The 18,962-nt window shown below is 40.5% G+C and overlaps 1 protein-coding gene across 4 annotated transcripts in view; it reads left to right on the forward strand.

The window, feature by feature from the left end:
* The window catches only part of LOC134430394 (sodium channel protein type 5 subunit alpha-like), a 218,808-nt gene that overhangs the window by 63,191 nt on the left and 136,655 nt on the right, over positions 1–18,962 (forward strand). For all 4 annotated transcript variants that reach the window (XM_063178066.1, XM_063178152.1, XM_063178232.1 and 1 more), the window contains exons 7-8: positions 2,472–2,702; positions 15,545–15,608. In XM_063178066.1, the coding sequence (XP_063034136.1) occupies positions 2,472–2,702; positions 15,545–15,608 (295 nt within the window). The remainder of the gene's footprint in view (positions 1–2,471; positions 2,703–15,544; positions 15,609–18,962) is intronic.

An 18,962-nucleotide genomic window follows, 5' to 3' on the forward strand; every position in this document is an offset into this window, starting at 1 on the left:
CAAGTTTGTGTTTGTATTACAAACAAATAAATGTTCTACAGGGATTTCACAGGGAGTATGGCAGTAAAATAATTCATGGTATTTTTTTCCTTAAGACTCACTTTGCATTTGGATTTCCCAAGTTTAACCAACTTCAGTGAAGCAACATCTGTGCATTCAAAGGACAACCAATTATAAGAATCACCAAAAATATTTCAAAATATTAGATTAAAGAATTTAGAACTCCAGTTTATTTGCAAATTTTTTCCTCCCCTCACTACTTGTGTAATACCTGACTGTCTCAAAGGTCTTATAGTGCTGGGCAAGGGTGACATGCCAGAAGTCCTTTCAGAATTGGGCTACATCTAAAATTACTTCTTCTTCAGGTAAAAAATTTACTCAATGCTAGATTAGCAGAAGAGGTTTTATTTTTATTTAGGCATGAAAACAGGCAGCCAAGCCTACAGATTGGTTCAAAAATTCAAATCAGCCTTTTTCTAAGTATCTGAGTAGAATTGATCTCATTTGTAAAACCTCTTTCTGGTGAGGAGGAGACGTAGCATGAAAATCCAGGTTTTGCCTGATGTTTGTCCTGCAACAATTTATACCTTATTTTCGAGCACAGCAGGGAGCTGTCTAGCCTCACCCTCTTTACCATGCCACAAACTAATTTTGGAGAGGCAAGCACAGAATTTCGTGGGGAAAGCCGCAACTGACACAACCAGAGGATGCAGCCTCGAGCTGCACCAAGGGAAGTTTAGGTTGGATATCAGGAAAAAGTTTTTACAGAAAGAGTGATAAAGCTCTGGAATGGCTGCCCGGGGAGGTGGTGCAGTCCCCATCCCTGGGTGTGTTTAACAAGGCCTGGATGTGGCACTGGGTGCCAGGGTTGAGTTGAGGGGTTAGGGCTGGGTTGGACTCAATGATCTTGAGGGTCTCTTCCAACCTGGTCGTTCTGGGAATTCTGTGAGCTCCCCACACGTGGTGGATCAGTGCCTTTTGGTTAAATGGGCCATTTTACAGATGTTAATATCATTCACAGATTAGCGATATCCCATGCAGGTGTGGAGTATTTTAGGCTGCTGGATGCAGGGACTGCTGCAACTGTGGCCATTCCAGCAGCTCATCCTCATCCCAGAAACCCTGGTTTCCCCTCACTCTAACAAGAGGATTTTTAGCAAAGCCAAAAGCTAATTTTGCTTTCCTGTGAGTCCTGAAGTACATTTTCACGTTATTTCCAATTATGCAGACCTAGCTCAGCCTTTGTGACTGCCAAACTCTCGGGGTGGAATTCCAAGGAGCTGAGATTTAATATGTGTGTTCATATTCAGTGAGCAAATCAATGTGCTTCTGAATATTGCCCAGGAGAATTCCTCCTGTTTCCTCTTTGCATTTTCTTTTTTTCTATTTAAATCAATTTTTCTTATTGCTGCCATACTGGTGACACAGATTATCAGAAGCATTTATTACTGCTTGCCAGTATTAATTAAATATAAATAGGAAAGAAATGACAAAATTGCCATGAATGTGCAGCTGATATTAATGTCCAGCTGCAGCACACCAGTTTAGAGGAGAAGGGTCTTTTTTTAAAAAGGAATGGGGTTTTCTGTTGTAGTCGTGTAATATTCAATCAGTTCAAACAGTGCTTATCTCCAGGAACACTTCAAAAGCAATAACTATCACTTGAGAAAACTGTATAATTATTTTTATCTGAATATTTATAGAAGAATAAAGTGAAGCTAGTGTTATAGGGTGAAATAATAAAAGAGAAGCTAATTTGTGTGACCCAAGCCTTTGGTGTTATGCAATGGGATTATTTATCTACTTTGGCAGCGTACTATAAAATGATTAACTTTGCCCAGGTAGTTTTGGAGCCTCAGGTTGTTTTACTCAAATAATTTCCACTGTATTTATTTGATTGCCTATATTTGGCTTTTTTTCTAATCCCAAATTCTTGTTGTCTTAAGCAAATGAATTGAAGGCAGAGGAATTATTCATATGAGGACAGCATGTTGGATTTGGCACTAAAATATGTAAAATAATCAGGGAATAAACAGCATTTCCATACCTCTTCATCTGTTTATGTGAGGGATAAAGTTATCAGAGTCACCTGAGAGATTTAAAAGCAATTCATGTTCTCAAGATTCAATGGGATTTAGGCTTTACCACCTTTACTGCTGCTCCATGAAAATATAAAACATTCCATATTTTCTTTATCCATGGATAGCTCCACATCTCACTGTCCCTCCATCCAGTTCTTCCCCTCCATTTTTAAACCAGTGTTTGTGCCATTGCAGGACTTTTTTCCAAGACCAGGCCAAACCAGACATTCATAGTGATCACTTGTCTCTCGTTTCTGGCGTCCAGCTGCAAACACACACTCACAGCCCTTCAGATTTCCCTTTCCATGGGGACTTTCATCGTGCAAAGCAGCTTTCTGCAGACACACTTCAGTCTCTCAGTCTATAAACTCTCGGCTTTTATCTCCCTAGGGCTGAAGACCATTGTAGGGGCACTTATCCAGTCTGTTAAGAAACTTGCAGATGTGATGATCCTGACCGTTTTCTGCTTGAGTGTCTTTGCCCTCATAGGCCTCCAGCTCTTCATGGGCAACCTGAGACACAAATGTGTCAGGGATTACACCATGTTTAACTTCACCAATGGCTCCCTGTACTTGGATGGTAGGACGTGGAACAACTCAGAGGAATTTCTTAGTGATCCAGGTAAGCTCCTCTTTGCCCCGTAACTGGTTTCTGATCATTTGAGATTTTGGGATTTTTATTTGTTTGTTCTGGGCTGTTTTTTTGGGGTTTTTTTTTGTGTTTTTTTTTTTGTGTTTTTTGGGGTTTTTTGTTTGTTTGGTGGTTGTTTTTAAATTATTTTGATGAAGATCTGTACCTGAATCAGCAAAATGTGACTCCTGGCTCATCATGATGCCAATGTGGTTTTGAAAGACATAGGTACCTTTCTTTGAGTCCCTATGGTGCCTTCACAGTTCATGCTGAAAATACTTCTGCTGCTTTCCTATGAAGTCCTAGTTGCCTCACTGATGATTTTCACAGTTTTAGGGGGCCTTATATATTTTTAAAGCTCTGTTTTCTGAAATTGAGCAATCACATGAAAAGTTCATGTGTTTGTGTGCCATGTTTGTGTTATCCCATCCCTGCTTGCAGTGAGGATCTAGTTTGTGCACCTGTGATGGATCAAGGCACTTCAGGGCTCCTCTACCCACAGATAACTGAGACCTGTGTGAGGAGCTGCTTTCCCTCTCTCACAGAGGCATTGAGGGACAAAACTGTGATGGCTGGAAGCATAAAACCCTGCAAGAAAGGTGAAAGGAAGAAATGGGGCTGTGAAGGCAGTCTGGCTCTCCGGAAATGGAAATAGGGTAAATGTGATACAGGATAGTTTATCAAAATACAGATAGTGTCAGGGCCAGCTGCAGCATTGCTTTAAATGTGGGGAATTGTACAGCTGCTCCAGCATACCATGAGCAAGTTTATTTATGTAGTTCCTGATATGGGGAGGAGGGCAGACACTTGCAGAAATCCATTTAGGAAATACAGCAATGGTTAATAGGGTCATGAAAATATACTTGCTATCACTAGAGGAGATTTGCCTATTACAAAGATAACCAACCTGGTGAGATAATGGATTAAAGTGAATTAAATTTTGACCACTTTGTATTACTAGGAAGTAATAATAATAATAATAATATTAAGTAGTATTTTCATGATATCTGAAAATAAAGACAGGGTGCATTGTGACAAACTTGTCACTTACTTTGAATAGACAGAAATCACTAAAATTGTGGAAATGATGAGGCAATACAGCAGGCCCTAAAGACCTAGAAGAATAGCAGATTTATAAGAGAAAAGTAGTGACCTCTGAATAAGAACAATGATGCCTTCCTCAAAACACTGAAGAAGGAGGCTTAGCCATTAGGCAAGAGAGAACAATACTAAGCAGGATTTTCATTTAACATCCCCTATTGCACTAAAGTGATTCAGAAATGGAAGGACTGGCTCATTTTGTGACTAGATGGGATAGTGCTTTGTATTTCATTTTGCATAAGTATTATGGTGAAATGAAGTGACCGTTTAAGGGAGAGGCACTGACCACAATTTAATAACAGTCCGAATTTCAAGTACTGCAGGGAATTAAGCAATACATACTGTTAGATTAAAGTGTAGGCAGACCAAATTAGATAAAAAGAGGAATATATTAAGAAACAGAATCATGTCAGTGTTTGTTCTGAAGAAGAACTACAGAAGAAAATTGGTCAGCATGTTGAGATAGTAGAGTTCACTCGAAGGGAGCACAGAAAATTACAAGAGCTCTTTGGAGATTTCAAAACCAATGTGGCTGAGTCATTTAGTTTGGAACAAGGATACTAATCTAAAAAACCCAGAAAACAGAAACCTGAAGTGCTGTCAGAGATCCATATTAATACTTTATAGAAAAAGGGGAATGTAAAGATATAAAGGAGTTCAAACCACTGCAAATTAAATTGGAAAAATTCTTAATTCTGTTCATCAGGACACCCAAATAGAGAATTAAAATGGGGTGATGTGACAGTTCTGCTCTTCTTGAAGAGCAAAAATTTGCTTTGGATTCTTTAAGAACATTTTAATATTTTAAAGGACAGCAGGGAGCCTCTGAAATGGCATCAGCCTCCTCCTGTGCCTTATAACCATTTTTTGCATGAATGAAAAAACAGAAATCAGTAAAACCCCTTGAAAGGGTAATTGAGGGAAGAATTGTTTGGTGCTGCAGAGGAAATAGTTGAGAGATTTAGTCATGAGGTGTGAAGGAAGATAAGAACTTGGGTTTGAGTCTTTCAAAGCCCTTTCTAGTTTGAGATAATTGTGTGCTGTGGGCATTTGCTACAGGGGACATTTTGGTTCTGTCTCTGGGATGGCCCAGGATAGCTCCAGGTCTGTTTTTTTATTCAAAACTTCATATCTGGATAAAGTTCTGTAATCTTTCCTTATCTGCTTTCAACCTCCAGGCAGGAAATATTTTTTCTCATCTGTTTTCTAGATCCTCTCATTTTGGTTTTATATACGGGGAAAAAGTCAGTTTATAAACTTTGTGTCATCACTGGCTTAACCACAGTTATGTGGTAGCTCTTGATTTTTGGTTTATCCCAGATGAAATAACCACCACAACCCCAGATTTCTGGAGCTCCTTCCCTTAACTCCATACTCAAGACCCATGGGTACTTTCTTGTTCCACCAGTCTGTTCAAGAAAAGTCTTTTCTCTATAAATCTTGTAAATCCTGCTTTGCAAGGTTGATAATGTTGTTGAGAATTGTTGGGTTTTCCCCTCCATCTGCCATGAGATGATCATACACTGAATCCCATAAGGAATTCCTGCCTGTCCACCCAACATTTTGCCTGTTCTTGCCATCATTTCAGTGGCTTCTGCAGCTGGAGGAAGTGCTGGGTAACTTGGGAAGAAAGAGGCAAAATTGTAAGCATGGAGATCCAGTGGGAAAATTCAAACTGGCTCTTATTTAGGTTCACTAAACACTAGAATAAAAATTCCTAGAATATAAAAGCGTGAGCAAATATTCCTGATTAGGCTACTAAGAAGGGAAATGTCATTAACAACTTAACTCTGTGGAAGAAACTTCTGCTAAGTTACTGTGGATGCTTCTGGTGTCTCAGCTTAATTACTGGGCACAGTAGTAATGGTAAGATGAGACAAATTTTTAGTCTTTCCTCCACTCACAGTGGAGATTCAAGTCTAAAATCTGCCTTTTGCTGGGCACCTCTCTTTGGGATGAACAAGAGAACTTTTATATTCTTTCTACCCATTTAAATGGCTCAAAATTTAAACAGGAACTTCTGTCACAGACATATTTTATGACAAATCCTTTTGTTGGGATCTCTTCTCCTGAGAAGCTGAGATGCCTCAGAAACAAAATGTAAACAATAATTATCTGCTGCTTTGAAATGCAATAGGTAAATCTTTGATTGGTCTCATGTGGTTGTTTCTAATTAATGGCCAACCACTGTCAGCTGACTCGGACTCTCTGGTCAGTCACAAGATTTTATTATCATTCCATTACTTTCTATTCATTGCTAGCCTTCTGATGAAATGCTTTCTTCTATTCTTTTAGTATAGCTTTAATATAAAATTTTCTTATAATATATGTCATAAAATAATAAATCAGCCTTCTGAAACATGGAGTCAAGATTCTCATCTCTTCCCTCATCCTGGAACCCCTGTGAACACCACCACAGAACTTCTAAGAGGAAGGCTTATCAGAAAAATTATTCCATTCTGGCTTTTTCTCCAATGAGTAATGCTTACCACTGCAAAGCTAGAGAGGGGGGAAAAAAATGAAGATTAAGGGAGAAGTAGCTCATCAGGTCTCCCAGTTCCCTCTGTGCAACTACTCTTTGAATGAATGGATTGTGGGATGAGAGACAGCTGAGCATCAGATAAAATCAGGCTAAAAAATTCTTCATGTCAAGTGCCAGTGGTAAAATTACAATCATTCATCTGGGAAAATGGTGACTACTGATAGGTAATTATTTTCCTACCTGCAGTTCTAGATTTGGTAAGAGATTGCGATCAATAAGCCCAAGGAGGATTATTTTTAGACATTAATAATAACAAACCGGGAAGACTGGAGTTTTAGATGCGGCAGTGATTGTACATAAAAAATGAAATAAAGGGGGGAAAAAGGTTGAAAATAATGATAGTTTACGTCCACAGCATTATGAAAATTATGAGATCAATATATCAATGTCAAAGTCATTGTGCTGTTGGTTATCATTAGGAGAGTTAATAGTTTAGAAATACAAGCTGACTAAAAAACTATAAAACCTAATTTCAATACTTGGAAAGATTTCGAGGAAAGCAGCTCCAAATAACACCTGGAAAGCCTGTCTTGGGTTGTGGTGTTTAAATTAAAGACATTTTTGATGAAGTGAAGCTTCATGAACGTGCGAGCTAGAACGGATTAAAAGCTATGGGATGTGAGATGTGTCACTGGCTTAGAGAAGTACCAATGGACTGGGTGTAGTTGGTTCATGTAGCTGGTGATTTTAGAATCTTTAATGTCATTTATGTATTCCATTATGAAAATGGATTATTGACTAGTCAGTAAGTAGAAATCTGAGTCCTTTTGTTGAGCGGGTTTAATGTAAGGGCTGAAAGCATAAGAAATAAAGCTTTAGAGTAGAACTTTAAAACTATAATTAAATTATATAAAGTCACTTATGGAATGATAGTCTTAAACCCCAGCATTTTCTTTTTCTTTAGACTAAATACCCTGTTTAAGACACTCTGAAAGAGTGTTGTTTTCAAATTGTTCTATATACTTTTTTCCTCTCAAAATAAGAATATTTTAAGGTGAAAAAGAGCAACCCTGTAATTTCCGTTAGTCTGTCCAAGCAACTGGCGTTAAAAAAAATTAACAAGTAAAATAAATGAATGTTCAAGCTTTATAAGCCTTTAAATGGGAGGAATCAGCTACTATTTTTATAGCTTAAAGCAGGTATTTCAGGGTTGTTATTTTTTTCTTCTAGAGTAGTTTCTGGCATTCATTTCATGGCAGTGATTTTTCTCTTCTGGAGTCAGATTGTGTGGTTAACAGTGATCTGGGGAAAAAAACAAAACTACTTTTAAAAGGAAAAATCCAAATCAAGATTAATATTATATTTTTTGTCACCTCCAGTTAGACCTGGATGATTTAGGGTTGCTTCAGGTACTATATTAAGCAAGATGTATAGAGTATGTGAAGTTTTGGGGATACCCATCCAAATCATGGCACTGGGCATTTGAGAAGGGATCAAAGGCTGTACAGAAGAGATGCTGAGGCATAAATGTGTGAATATATACAAATGTACATCTGCATGTAGATGAGGCTGTGGGTATCTTCTCTAAGCTCTGTTCCTGATTGTTATCTCTGCCTGATGGAATAATTTCAGTTTCCAGAACCACTGAAATGGAGCTCTATGAACAGATACTTTGAATCTGTATGGGGACTGTAGAGAAAAGAATTTTGTCCAAGTCAGATAATAAATATGGCAAATTTTGGGAGAGCTGAAGTGTTTGAGGAGTTGTCTGAGGTGGTAATAGAAGACAGTGAGTGTTTGATGAATAATTATGGAGGTGGGAGGAAAGAGAGAAGCAATAAATCAAGTTGGGACTGGAATAGATGTATTTTTATGTATGATTGTGAATGAACCAGTGATTAAAAGAAGGAACCTCTCTGGGCTTTCAGATGGTGCTTGTCAGCATGGAATCTATTGACATTACTCTAACTGTAAATATTGTGGCTTTGTTCAAGCACTGTAGGTCTTTTGATAAATAGCTTCATCAATGCTCAAAACTTAATGCTCTGGTGTGTTATTAACATGGGTATTGTACCTGTGCACTTTGAATTTTTTAGCTAAATAGAAAAAGAAACCCCCAACAGAAGTGCAAGGATCAGAAAAGGCTTTTTTCAGACTTGTGGTGAAAGATGATGTTCTTATATTGTAAATATTTGAAATATTTTGTGAAACAGGAGAATTTCTACCTCAGTTATACCTTTTGTTCTCATCACTGCAAATAGAGAGATCTACTTGAAGAAAGATCTGCCATGGAAAATTCAGACTAAACATTTTCAGTTTTCCTGCACTTTCAAATTGTTCATAAACTACAGAATTAAAGCACCACCTGGCTTGAACAGTGATGTGCATTTAAAAGGACTTTCTGTGTGCCCATTAAGGTCTGTCCATGCTCCAGGTTCAGCAATAAAGTGCATTACAAAGGCAAGAACATCTTCTGCTTTTACACTGAGCACACAGCCCAGGTGCACCCTGAGCACAGAATAACTTGCATTGCTGCTTGCTCTTATTGCACTGGTTTTAAGGAATAGGTAAAGATGTATTTTCTCCTGATAATTTCCATCAGTGTTGAACTCCCCCAAGCGTGGTAGAGATAAAATATAGGAATTCCCAGGCTCAACCTGGCCTTGGCATACCTAGAGCAGCATCTCTCTGTGCCACTGAACAGTCCCATTTGTTCCAGCAAATGATTAGTACAGCTCAAAGTATAGATATTTTTCTCATTTTCTGTTAACAATAACTGTTGTAACTCAGGATATCCTTATCTACACAGGCAACAAATCTTTCTTTGAATGTTTTGTCCACAGGGGCAGCCTGCAGCAGCAACTTCTGCAGTTCAAATGGGAAATAGAGTGAAAAAATATTTCCTTTATCTTTAGTTTTGAAAATTCTTCTTTTCTTTTCCCCCTTCCATTTTCTTAGGGCAAAAAATATTGTTATCATGTTTTTGTCACTGGGAGCACACAAAGCCCCCTGTTCTCTTTTTCCAGAATACATGCTATTTTATTTACTGTGATAGTCACCTTTTTTGCTAGGATAAAAGATGCCCGTTTTTTCAATTGCTGCTCTTCCTAAATTTCCCCAGTCATCCTCATTACTTCTCAATAATTTCCAGTCTGGCAGGTACCCTATTGAAAGCATTGAAAGTGGTATTTCTTAGGATCATCAAGACCAACCATTCTTCCATCACTGCCAAGGTCACCAATAAACCCTGTCCCCAAGTGTCACATCCACACATCTTTTAAACACCTGCAAGGGTGGTGGCTCCACCACCTCCTTGGCATGATAACCTTTCCCATGAGGAAATATTTCATAATGTCCAATCCAAACCTCCTCACGTGCAACCTGAGGTCGTTTCTCCCAGTCCTGCCATCAGCACCCTCCTGTCAGGGAGCTGTAGAGAGTGAGGAGCCTTTCCTGTTTTCCAGATCAACGTTCCCACCCATCTTGGTGTCACCTGCAAACTGCCTGAGGCTGCACTGGATCCCCTTGTCCATATTGCTCCATCCTTGCCCTCCTGTGTATCAGTATCACACTTTCCTCTGATCATGGCTTTGCATTACATAAAAGCGTTGGCTAAGAAACCCTACCAAAAAAAGAATCCATCTCTCTTATCTGAACTTTTACAGGAAATTTAAGGGCTGACAAGGTTATGAATAGGCGAGATTTTCTCTTTCTCTGCTTTAGTTCGCTTTCTGACAGCTTAATATTCCATTTTGCATTTCTCTGCTCTTTTTTTTTTTTTTTTTTTTTAGTGGAGTAGGTGTCTCTAGTGCTCCTCATTCAGTCCATGCCTCACACTTTATTTACCAGGAAAATACTGTGTATAGGAGAAAATACTGTGTATAGGAGATGTTGTTACCTCTCTCTTCACCTCTTTCCCTTGCTCTTATAAATGTAACAAAGATGTGCAGGTGCAGCCCTCTGCTAGCCCACAGAGATCCTGCACAGACTTTTCATCTTAACCCATGTTTTCTGTCTCCCAGCCATTTTTTGATCCAATTTATTTGTTTTCTTTATCACAGTAAGTGCAGAAGTTGGGATTTTTTTTCTATTTTTCCGTCATCTGCCTGTAATCACAAATGCATTTGACCTTTGTAGCAGCTTTTGATTTTAATTCTATTGTGTGAAACATATGAAAAAAAAATTCCACAAAACACAAAAACCTCTACAAAACTTCCAGAGAGCACACTTCAGCACTTTGCTGCCTATTCATGTGGAGCATATGTCTAAACAAGTGGTACTAAATGTGCTTTTAGTTACTGTGCACCCTACAGCCCTAAGAGTGGGGGGTCTGAGTGACTGGTGAGGCACAGAGGCACAGAAGGAGATTATCTGAAGATGTTTAAAAGCCAGCATGTCCATTTATTGCTAGTCATTGTCTCCTGCCTTGTCTTCCTGGGGATGCTCCTGGGCTTGGCAAGCTCCCCAAGCCAATTTGAGAGCATCTGAATTCTCTGCTCTCCTCTAGTGCACACCTCCAAAAGCTCCTGATGTGCTTTTCCTCCCTTCCTGATGTGCTTTTTGTTCCCTCAGGCCATGTGAGCAGCACAAACCAGGTTCTGTGGATCTCTGAGGCTTTCAGAGCCTCTTCCCAGTGCACGGGAGCCATCTAGCTCAAGAGGGCTTGATTGATATTTTTAGTGGCTTTTTAACAAAAGGGGGAAAATCTGTGCTGTCAAAATTGGAGATATTTTCTGTGCTGTGGTGACTGCTGAGCCTGGCAGGGAAATTGTTTCTCTGACTTGTCTGGAGAGTGGGGAGAAGCACTAACAGAAAGACTCAAACTGAAGGTGAACCACTTTCCTCTCACCACCTGGTTGTATGATTTTCTACAACCTCCTCCCAGCCCCTCCGTATCTCCTGCAGGACAACTCATGCCCAAAATTCCAGGCTGTGTTTACCACAAAGTCATGCAATTGCCTGTGCTGTACATAAAGTTGTCCCCTTGATCTCTACTCCCTCTACCCACCCAACCATCTTGGTTGTAGCTCCTCCTATTCCTTTTTGAACTGAAGTTTAGGAAATGTCCTTCCATGTGGTTACAGGTATGGAAGTATCAGAGAGCTGAGCTAGAAGAGATTTCCCAGGGAAAGAGGGAGGATGGGAAGCAAGGAGAGGAGAGCACCCAAGAGCCTCTGAAACTCAGCAGAAGGGTCAGCAGCAGCAAATACCAGCAAAGAACACCCAGATCTCCTGTCAGAGGCTGAGCAACAGGAGAGCAACTGATTATTATAATTATTTACAACCCCTTTTAGCCAGGAAGGACTAACCAGCGGTTCCATTTTTTCCCCAAGCATTCTCCCCTAATAACACCCTTAATACAGCCTGTTCCATGGCTTTTGTGAGGCGTGTTTTTCATCTTCAAACTCAATTTCATCTATTAGAGGCTTCTCCGTGTGCGACACAGTGTGCACACAGCAAGTGCAGCAAGGATTCGTTTTAATTACCGCGAATTACCGGGAGGCAGAGCGCGTTTGCGCCGGTGGGCGAAAAGGAGAGGAGGGGGTGTTGCCTATTTCCTCTCCGTGCCACATATCACAGCTGTAAGGAGATGGAGCTTTTCTGAGCTGCATTTTAAATTTGGAATGGGCACGTTGGGTGGCTGGCAGTGCTCTGTGCCAGCCCCAGCACTGGGGGAAAGTCTCCAACCAGCGAGTGCCCGTGTGGCTGCAATAAATAGTCTGAGATAACAAACACCTCTCTGAAGTTTTTGTTAGAAAGTCAGCCAGAGGACTCTTCTCTGGGCAGTGACTAATGATATTTGAATGCTGCTCTTTATGCAAGTGTGATAATATATAGGGTTGTTGTGGTGGTTTTATTTTTAATTGGAATTAATTTGTTGTAAGATGAGTCAAAATAACGTTTCAGGAGGGCCTTCAAAGGAGGAGCAGAAACTAGAGGCAGAACATATATTTTCTAAGCTGACTCCAAACCTTTCTCAGTTTTCTGAATGAGAAGAATTTCCTTTCCTTCACACATTACTGAGGAAGGTTTCTACCCTGTATTCTATCCTGCAGTCTATGTACCCTACTGGCTTTCTGCTCAGTTGTGTGATAAAGGTGTGGAAAGCACAAGCTGGAGTATATTTTTAATTGGATTTTTTTTTTTTTTTGAGGAAGTTTGCTTTTTTCTTTTAATTTTTTCCCCTGTTAATTTGACAAGTGGAGACACTGTGAATGTTTACTCTGTTAGAATCACCTAGTGTAGGAGGGAGCAATGCAGAAGCCTGGAAGATATTGAGAAATCAGAAAAAGTGTGGGAAGAAACAGACAAAATGATGAAGAACTGACTTTGAAAGGAAGATATTGCAAGAACAGACATGGAAAATTTGTGGTTTTACCCACTTGCATATAATGGCTTTAAAATTATGGCCATTGTTATTTGCTTTGAGAAATGTAGGAGGCAGAAAAAGGACTTGAAAGAGACCTTGTTATTCAAACTATTTTTACTTCTTTTAATGTGACCAGGTAGTTACCTTACTCTGGAAATTCCTATAGAAAAATTCCTGAAAAGCAACATGTACCCTATGATTTTGACACCAACATTTTAGTAAAGCTGGTAAAAAAAAGAAATTAGCATTACCTTTGGAAAGAATGGCATGTTGCATAAAGTTTATGTACACACACAGAGGTGCTACAAATATAATGGTTTTGGCTTAATTTCACTTCAAAAATTAAGGAAAAACCCATAAGGAAGCACCTACAATAGAGGTTTTCAGTTTTATTTTCCTTATTTGTTTTCCTATTTTTCCCCCACTCACAAGCTGATATTTTTCAGTGAAAAACAAACAAAAATTAATTGCAATCTTCCAAAGCAATGGAAAATCATTGTGTTTTCATGTAGCATTGCTCAGTTTGAGCAGTTTTCAGAGAGAAAATCCTGCTCTGCATGAAAAAGGAGTTCCTAGTTCTTTGCCCAGGTTAGAGTTGGGAACTGACGGGAAGCTGAGGCCATGGGTTAATGTGGTACCAAGGGTGTTCATTCTTTAAAGCAAGAGTGATGCCTGTTTGCTTCTTGCAGCTCTCTGATTGCCCAGCAGGCTTGATTGAAACCCAAACCAACGGGCTTTGAAGCAAAGATTGATTGTTGTGCACATTTTTGATAACACAGCAATTTGTCTCCTTGGGTGCAGAGCTCTAATCCCCCTTTAGTTTATCAGTGGGGGATCAGGAGCTCGCCTCTTCCTCAGCCCCAGGTTTGTCACAGTGGCTGTGGCACTCCCTGCACAGACCCCATGGCGCAGGTGTGCCCTCCCTGCAGCACCTACTCACCAATTCCTCAGCCTGCATCCCATGGGGCTCTTTGGCACCTGCCTTGCTGCTTGGTTTAGAAATGTAAACGCTTAAGTCAAGAGCAGACAACAGAATTTTGCGTTTTCGAGATTTCAGATTTCTTGTTTGCACGCAGAGAATTCTTGTCCTCCCTAATTCTGTGCCCACGTTCTTTTCTTATCTTCTGATTTGGCTGACCAGGAGGTGTTGGTTTGGTTTTCAACCAACGCTGTGCTCCAGGATTTCAATCAAACCTGGAATCATAGAATGGTTTGTGTTGGATAGGACCTTGAAGAGCATCTAGCTCAGAGAAAAGTGGTCTGGTGTGTTTGTGTCACTGACTCTGTGCATCCCAAATAAGATGCCACCTGTCCTGAGAAAAGCACAAGTCCTTGCCCAGCAGAGCTGGAGGGTGAAAGGTGATGCAGATGTGGCATCTTTCCCTGTTTTGTGGTGATTGATCACCAGTCCTCAACCATACCCAGTCCCAAGTGCTCCTGTCACACCAGGTGTTTCTGTAGAAATCCCACATGACCAGACAAAGTGGAAAAGCATCCAGTGTGAGCAGGATGTGTGATCTGCTAACTTGTGAACGCCATCACGTGCCCCTGTAACCACAAGCTCCTGGGCAGTAATTCCCTCTTGGCATGCAGCAGAGCAGGGCTTTTCCACTGCTCGCAGCTTACCGAGAAAGCCACAGCACATCTGTTCAGTGCTTGAGCCACTGAGCATTCCCTGCATAGCCCGCCTGGATAAGCTGTCACTCTTGATTTTTAAAACATTTCACAGCAGAGGGTTGGCCTGGAATGGGGAACCTCTTGTGAGCAGCATCTGCAGAGGCCCCTCTGCTCACAGAGCCTCACCAGGCAAGGCTGCCACCATCATCCCTTGGCCAAGAGGGATCACGTCCTCTCTGCTGCAGCAAAGCACACCAGATTAGTTACCCCTCCTCAGTGAGCTGCACACCTCCGTTTTGCATTTCTTATGTTTCTAGAGCAATGCTTTTATCTGTTCTTCCCTGCCACCAGCCAGGTTTTAGAAATGCTCCTTAGAACATCTTTTCTTCGCGCTCCTTCCAGAACACTGACTGTGCCTTTCCTTTTGAGAAGAAATTGGCCTCCTGTTCTGTTACTCTGCATGTTAGACTTGGTTGGCTGGGGAGAGAAGAAGAAGTGTGTATGCAAAGTCTCTCATTAGCCTGGAGATGCTAATTTCCTTAAGCCTTATTGAGAGTCAACCTGGGAATGATCCACAGCGCTTAAATTTAGCTTGCTCTTCTGAGGCTCCCTTGAGAAGTTTCTGTCTCTCTCCATTGCCATTACAGATGACTACAGTGATAAATATTTGTCTTTGTGAATACTTCCTTGTTTGTTTGGTCTTTAACAGGGTGTATCTTTATTTCTTTTGCTTTGTGCTGTGCATTTCCTATGCTGAGCAGAATCCACCAGACTGAGGGAGTGGGCTGCTTTGTTAATATTGTTACATTCTGAGTTAGAGCTGGTTACGTTTTTAACCTATGAGTCAGTAATTTCTGCCACAAACTTCAATTAATACGTGTCTCATCAATGCAGAGACTAAAAGTTACAGGCTAGCATATGGTTTGGTTTCATTACATTTACAGAATTTAGTAACAATGTTCTTGGTTTGAAGAGAGAGACATGGCTGAGTAGAATTTCCTAAAAACATTGCCCACAGCCCTTCATCACCTTCTTCAACAGGTCTGTTTTGGAACACAAACAGCAAGCACTTGCAGAGATTTGAAAACATATATTTATTTTTTCAATTCATAGAAATTAAAAGTAGCAAAACAAAGCAAAAGCATGCCATTCATCTCTCAGTTGCTGTCCCAATTGAATATGCTGGTTGGTGGATGATATTTTTGAATGCTATCATTCCCAGAATGTGTTTATTAAAAAGCCATTTCTCTATTTCTGTTGCAGTGAACTATTTCATAAAAAACGGTACAGAAGATGTATTACTGTGTGGCAACAGCAGTGATGCTGGGTAAGTACTTGAAAAATATCTTCAATTCTGGTCTGATTTTTTTGCCTTCATTATTATTATTATTATTACTATTATTATTATTACTACATTTTTCCTCTAGTTCTGTCCACTTTTCACCAGCATGAAGTAGCTCTTTCAACTTCCTTAGGTCTAGGCATAATAGTAGAGAGTATAATGACAATATTGTGCATAGTAATACAATTTTCTCAACTGCAGGGAGGAGAAGTTTCTATGTGTCACTTACTCAGGTTTAAAATCTTTAGGGGCCTTATTACAGTTCTTTTTCAATACATTTGAATTTCTCAGTAAAAAAATAGTGAAAACTAAGTAAAATTTTGGCTGAGTGGAGAGTATTTTAATGGAAATGAAACAGAACACCTGGAGGGATTGAAACTGATGATGAATTCCTGGCTTTTGGCAAAGGAAGATAAACAAATCAACAAATGCCCCAAAAATAGCATGCTTTGGAAGTGGGGAGGTACTCAGGGTTGAATTGTGATCTACATTTGCACTTGATTTGATTATGGACTACATGTATTTTCTCGTTGTATAGACAGTGAAGAGATCAGGGGTATACTAACATCCTCTGCATAAAGGACTTTATTCATATCCCTGCCATCTTTAGATGCCCATGGTTCCTCCTGAATCCCATCCCCAGGGTACAAGTGCACTGTCAGAGCTCGTGATTTTATCTGACAGCTTCTCATGATCTTGATGGAAGTGGAAGACTTCAGACAGGATGGAAGGAGATGGGATCTTCTGTGGTCAGAGGAAATTATAAGCCATGCAAAGATTGCAGGCTGTTGGGAGTTGTATAAAGAGGAGGAAAATACCTTGGAGTAGTGGGACAGAGGAGCTTTTGAGCCAAATATGTGAGAGCATTTGAACCAGGGAGGTGGGTGTCTTAGGCCAAGAGAGGAGGAGAGGAGGTGAGATGATCTGCTTCTGGAGGAAGATGTTCTGAGCTGGTAGAACCAAATCTGGAAGAATGCAAAAAGAAATAAAAGGTTTCATTTAGGAGCAATTTAATGAGGAAAAAAAAAAAAGGCATGTGTGTGCAGGGAGATGAAGGGAAGATGAAATCTGAACTTGCTTGTGGACAAAAAGGCAAGAAAAGCCCTCAGGTGCTGGGGAGAGATGTTTTGCTTTCCGCTGCCGCTGCCTGTATCTGTATTGACATGAGACAAAGAGAAAGCTCAAAGCTCAGTGTCAGCCTTCCCTCTGCAGGCCTGGTGTGTCTGATGTGTATTGCCAGCCTGAGTTAGACTCCAAGATGCTTGGGCAGAGCGCCATGCTTTCCCCTTTGTTTGTTCCTCGGGAGGTACAATGTCAGCATCCATTAATTAGGGCCTTTGTTGATTGTAATACATTGTGTTTATCCAGGCTCAGGCAGAACTCCAAGGCTATTGGGATGTTTCCCGGGAATCCCAGGATCTGGCAACCTCCATTGTGCTGGTGAACCTCAGCCTTTGCAAACCAATATTGGGAAACAACAAGTGCTCTGCACAGCAACAATATTTTGTGTGTGATGGAATATTCATTGTTCTCACTGGTGACCTGAGCTGTGGTGGTGGGAAGCTGCTGCTCATGGGCAGTGCTGAAAGGGTTGATTGCTACTGCTTTGGAATTGTTCAACTGGTGGGAAGTTACACACCAATCCAATATCCATGGAGTATTTCTATATTGGCAGCCTGTATGGATTTAAGGGTTAGTTTGTAGCAAGGCAAATGAGCAAACCCACCCTCTTTCCTTCCTGTTAAAGTTAATAAATTTGGTGTCAGCAAAATCCATGGTTGGAGAAAACCTCTGGTGGAGGCACTGTACCCACAAGAAAATTACAGCCTGAAACAGCCAGGGGAGAACTTGCAGTTCTTGGGTATAACAGAACAAAAATGACACCTTCAAACTGAGTGTTCTTGTACTTGTTTTGATAAATACATCAAAACTGTCAATGTGACATCAAGGGACAGCAACTCTCCCTTTATGCCTTGTTTCTTTCTTCTTCAGTCCTTTGCTGTTTTAGTTAAGTATTTAATACCACTGGGTAAGGTTTAAATGCCTAAAAATGGGTAATAAATATTCCTACTTACACTGGGTTTTTTTAGCTCAGAATTACCAAGTGTTGTCTCATCTGCTACACATCGCACAGAGTTGCTGCCAGTCATCCACTGCTGTTGTTTAAAGGCAGGAAGATAATTAGAAAGATGATCCTCAGGCCCCAGGGGATGTGCAAAGTCATGTATTCCCACCTGTTGGGACAGGCAGAGCATCATTTACAGGCTGACGTACCTAAGGGGATTTGTTTTCTCTCACCCTTCAATGATTGAAGCCAAGAGCAAGAGTGGTCAACAGTAAACCAAAATCTGCATGCTTGGGACCTTCTGCACCACAGGAACAAGGGAGGGGACTTCAGAGGAAGTTAAATGCATGAGGTTGTGGTTCCCTCATTTATTAGTAATGACATTCATAACTCTTGGGTTGGGAACCCATCAGGGCATCAGGAAGGTGTGGTAAGGAAAGAGAGGTGGCAAGGCCATGTCCGAGTGTTCTCAGCATTTGTGGAGTGTGCTTTTGCTCACAGCTTGAATCCATCAGCCTCTGGGACACACTGAGGACCCAAAGGAAATTCAGGGTAGGGTGGTGTCGTGTGTTCTCTCCTGGAAGGATTTGTTGTTAGAGTGAGGGATATCTGTGTTGTGGCCAGGATATTAAATCTTGAGGTAATTGAAGAAGCCATTTCAGTGCATTTTTAAAAGCATGTTAATGACACTCTGAGGTTTGTCTGGTCGCTGTTATTATGGAAGAGTTAAAAAAGAAATCCAAATAAATCTGCTCTGGCAATTGTTAGGTGATGAGGCTCAAGTGGTCTAATGTAAGAGTGTGTAGTGATGGAGACTGCAACCTGAGCTGGAGTAGCAAGCCAAAATCAGCAGGGAAATGATCATCAGTGGATTCTATATCACAGGCAATCTAATTATCTCCAAGGTGGGGGCTTTATTACATTACTGGGAGGGACTGTTTTCTGAACAAGCACCCAAGCTGCCAATAAAGCAGGAGGTAATGGATCTAGGTAATATTGATTCCAGTTCAGAAGGGATTTGAATAGATGCATGTCACTCAGCTGCAGCAAACATGTCTCTAGTACTTGACCTGGCAGGGAAGCAGGAAAAAACCCATTTATTTGCATTTCTAGATATGCTCAAGCAACCTCAAGAATCTACTTTAAAAACTATACTGCAGAGACATGGTAGGAATGTCAGGGAGATGGCAAATTTCTTAGGTGCACAAGGGCTAATCTGTCTGTGGGTTTTTTTCCCATGTGATGGCTCAGAAACCTTCTTGAAAACTGAAATC

This window comes from Melospiza melodia, chromosome 1 (genome assembly GCF_035770615.1).
Source record: "Melospiza melodia melodia isolate bMelMel2 chromosome 1, bMelMel2.pri, whole genome shotgun sequence".
NCBI lineage: Eukaryota > Metazoa > Chordata > Aves > Passeriformes > Passerellidae > Melospiza > Melospiza melodia.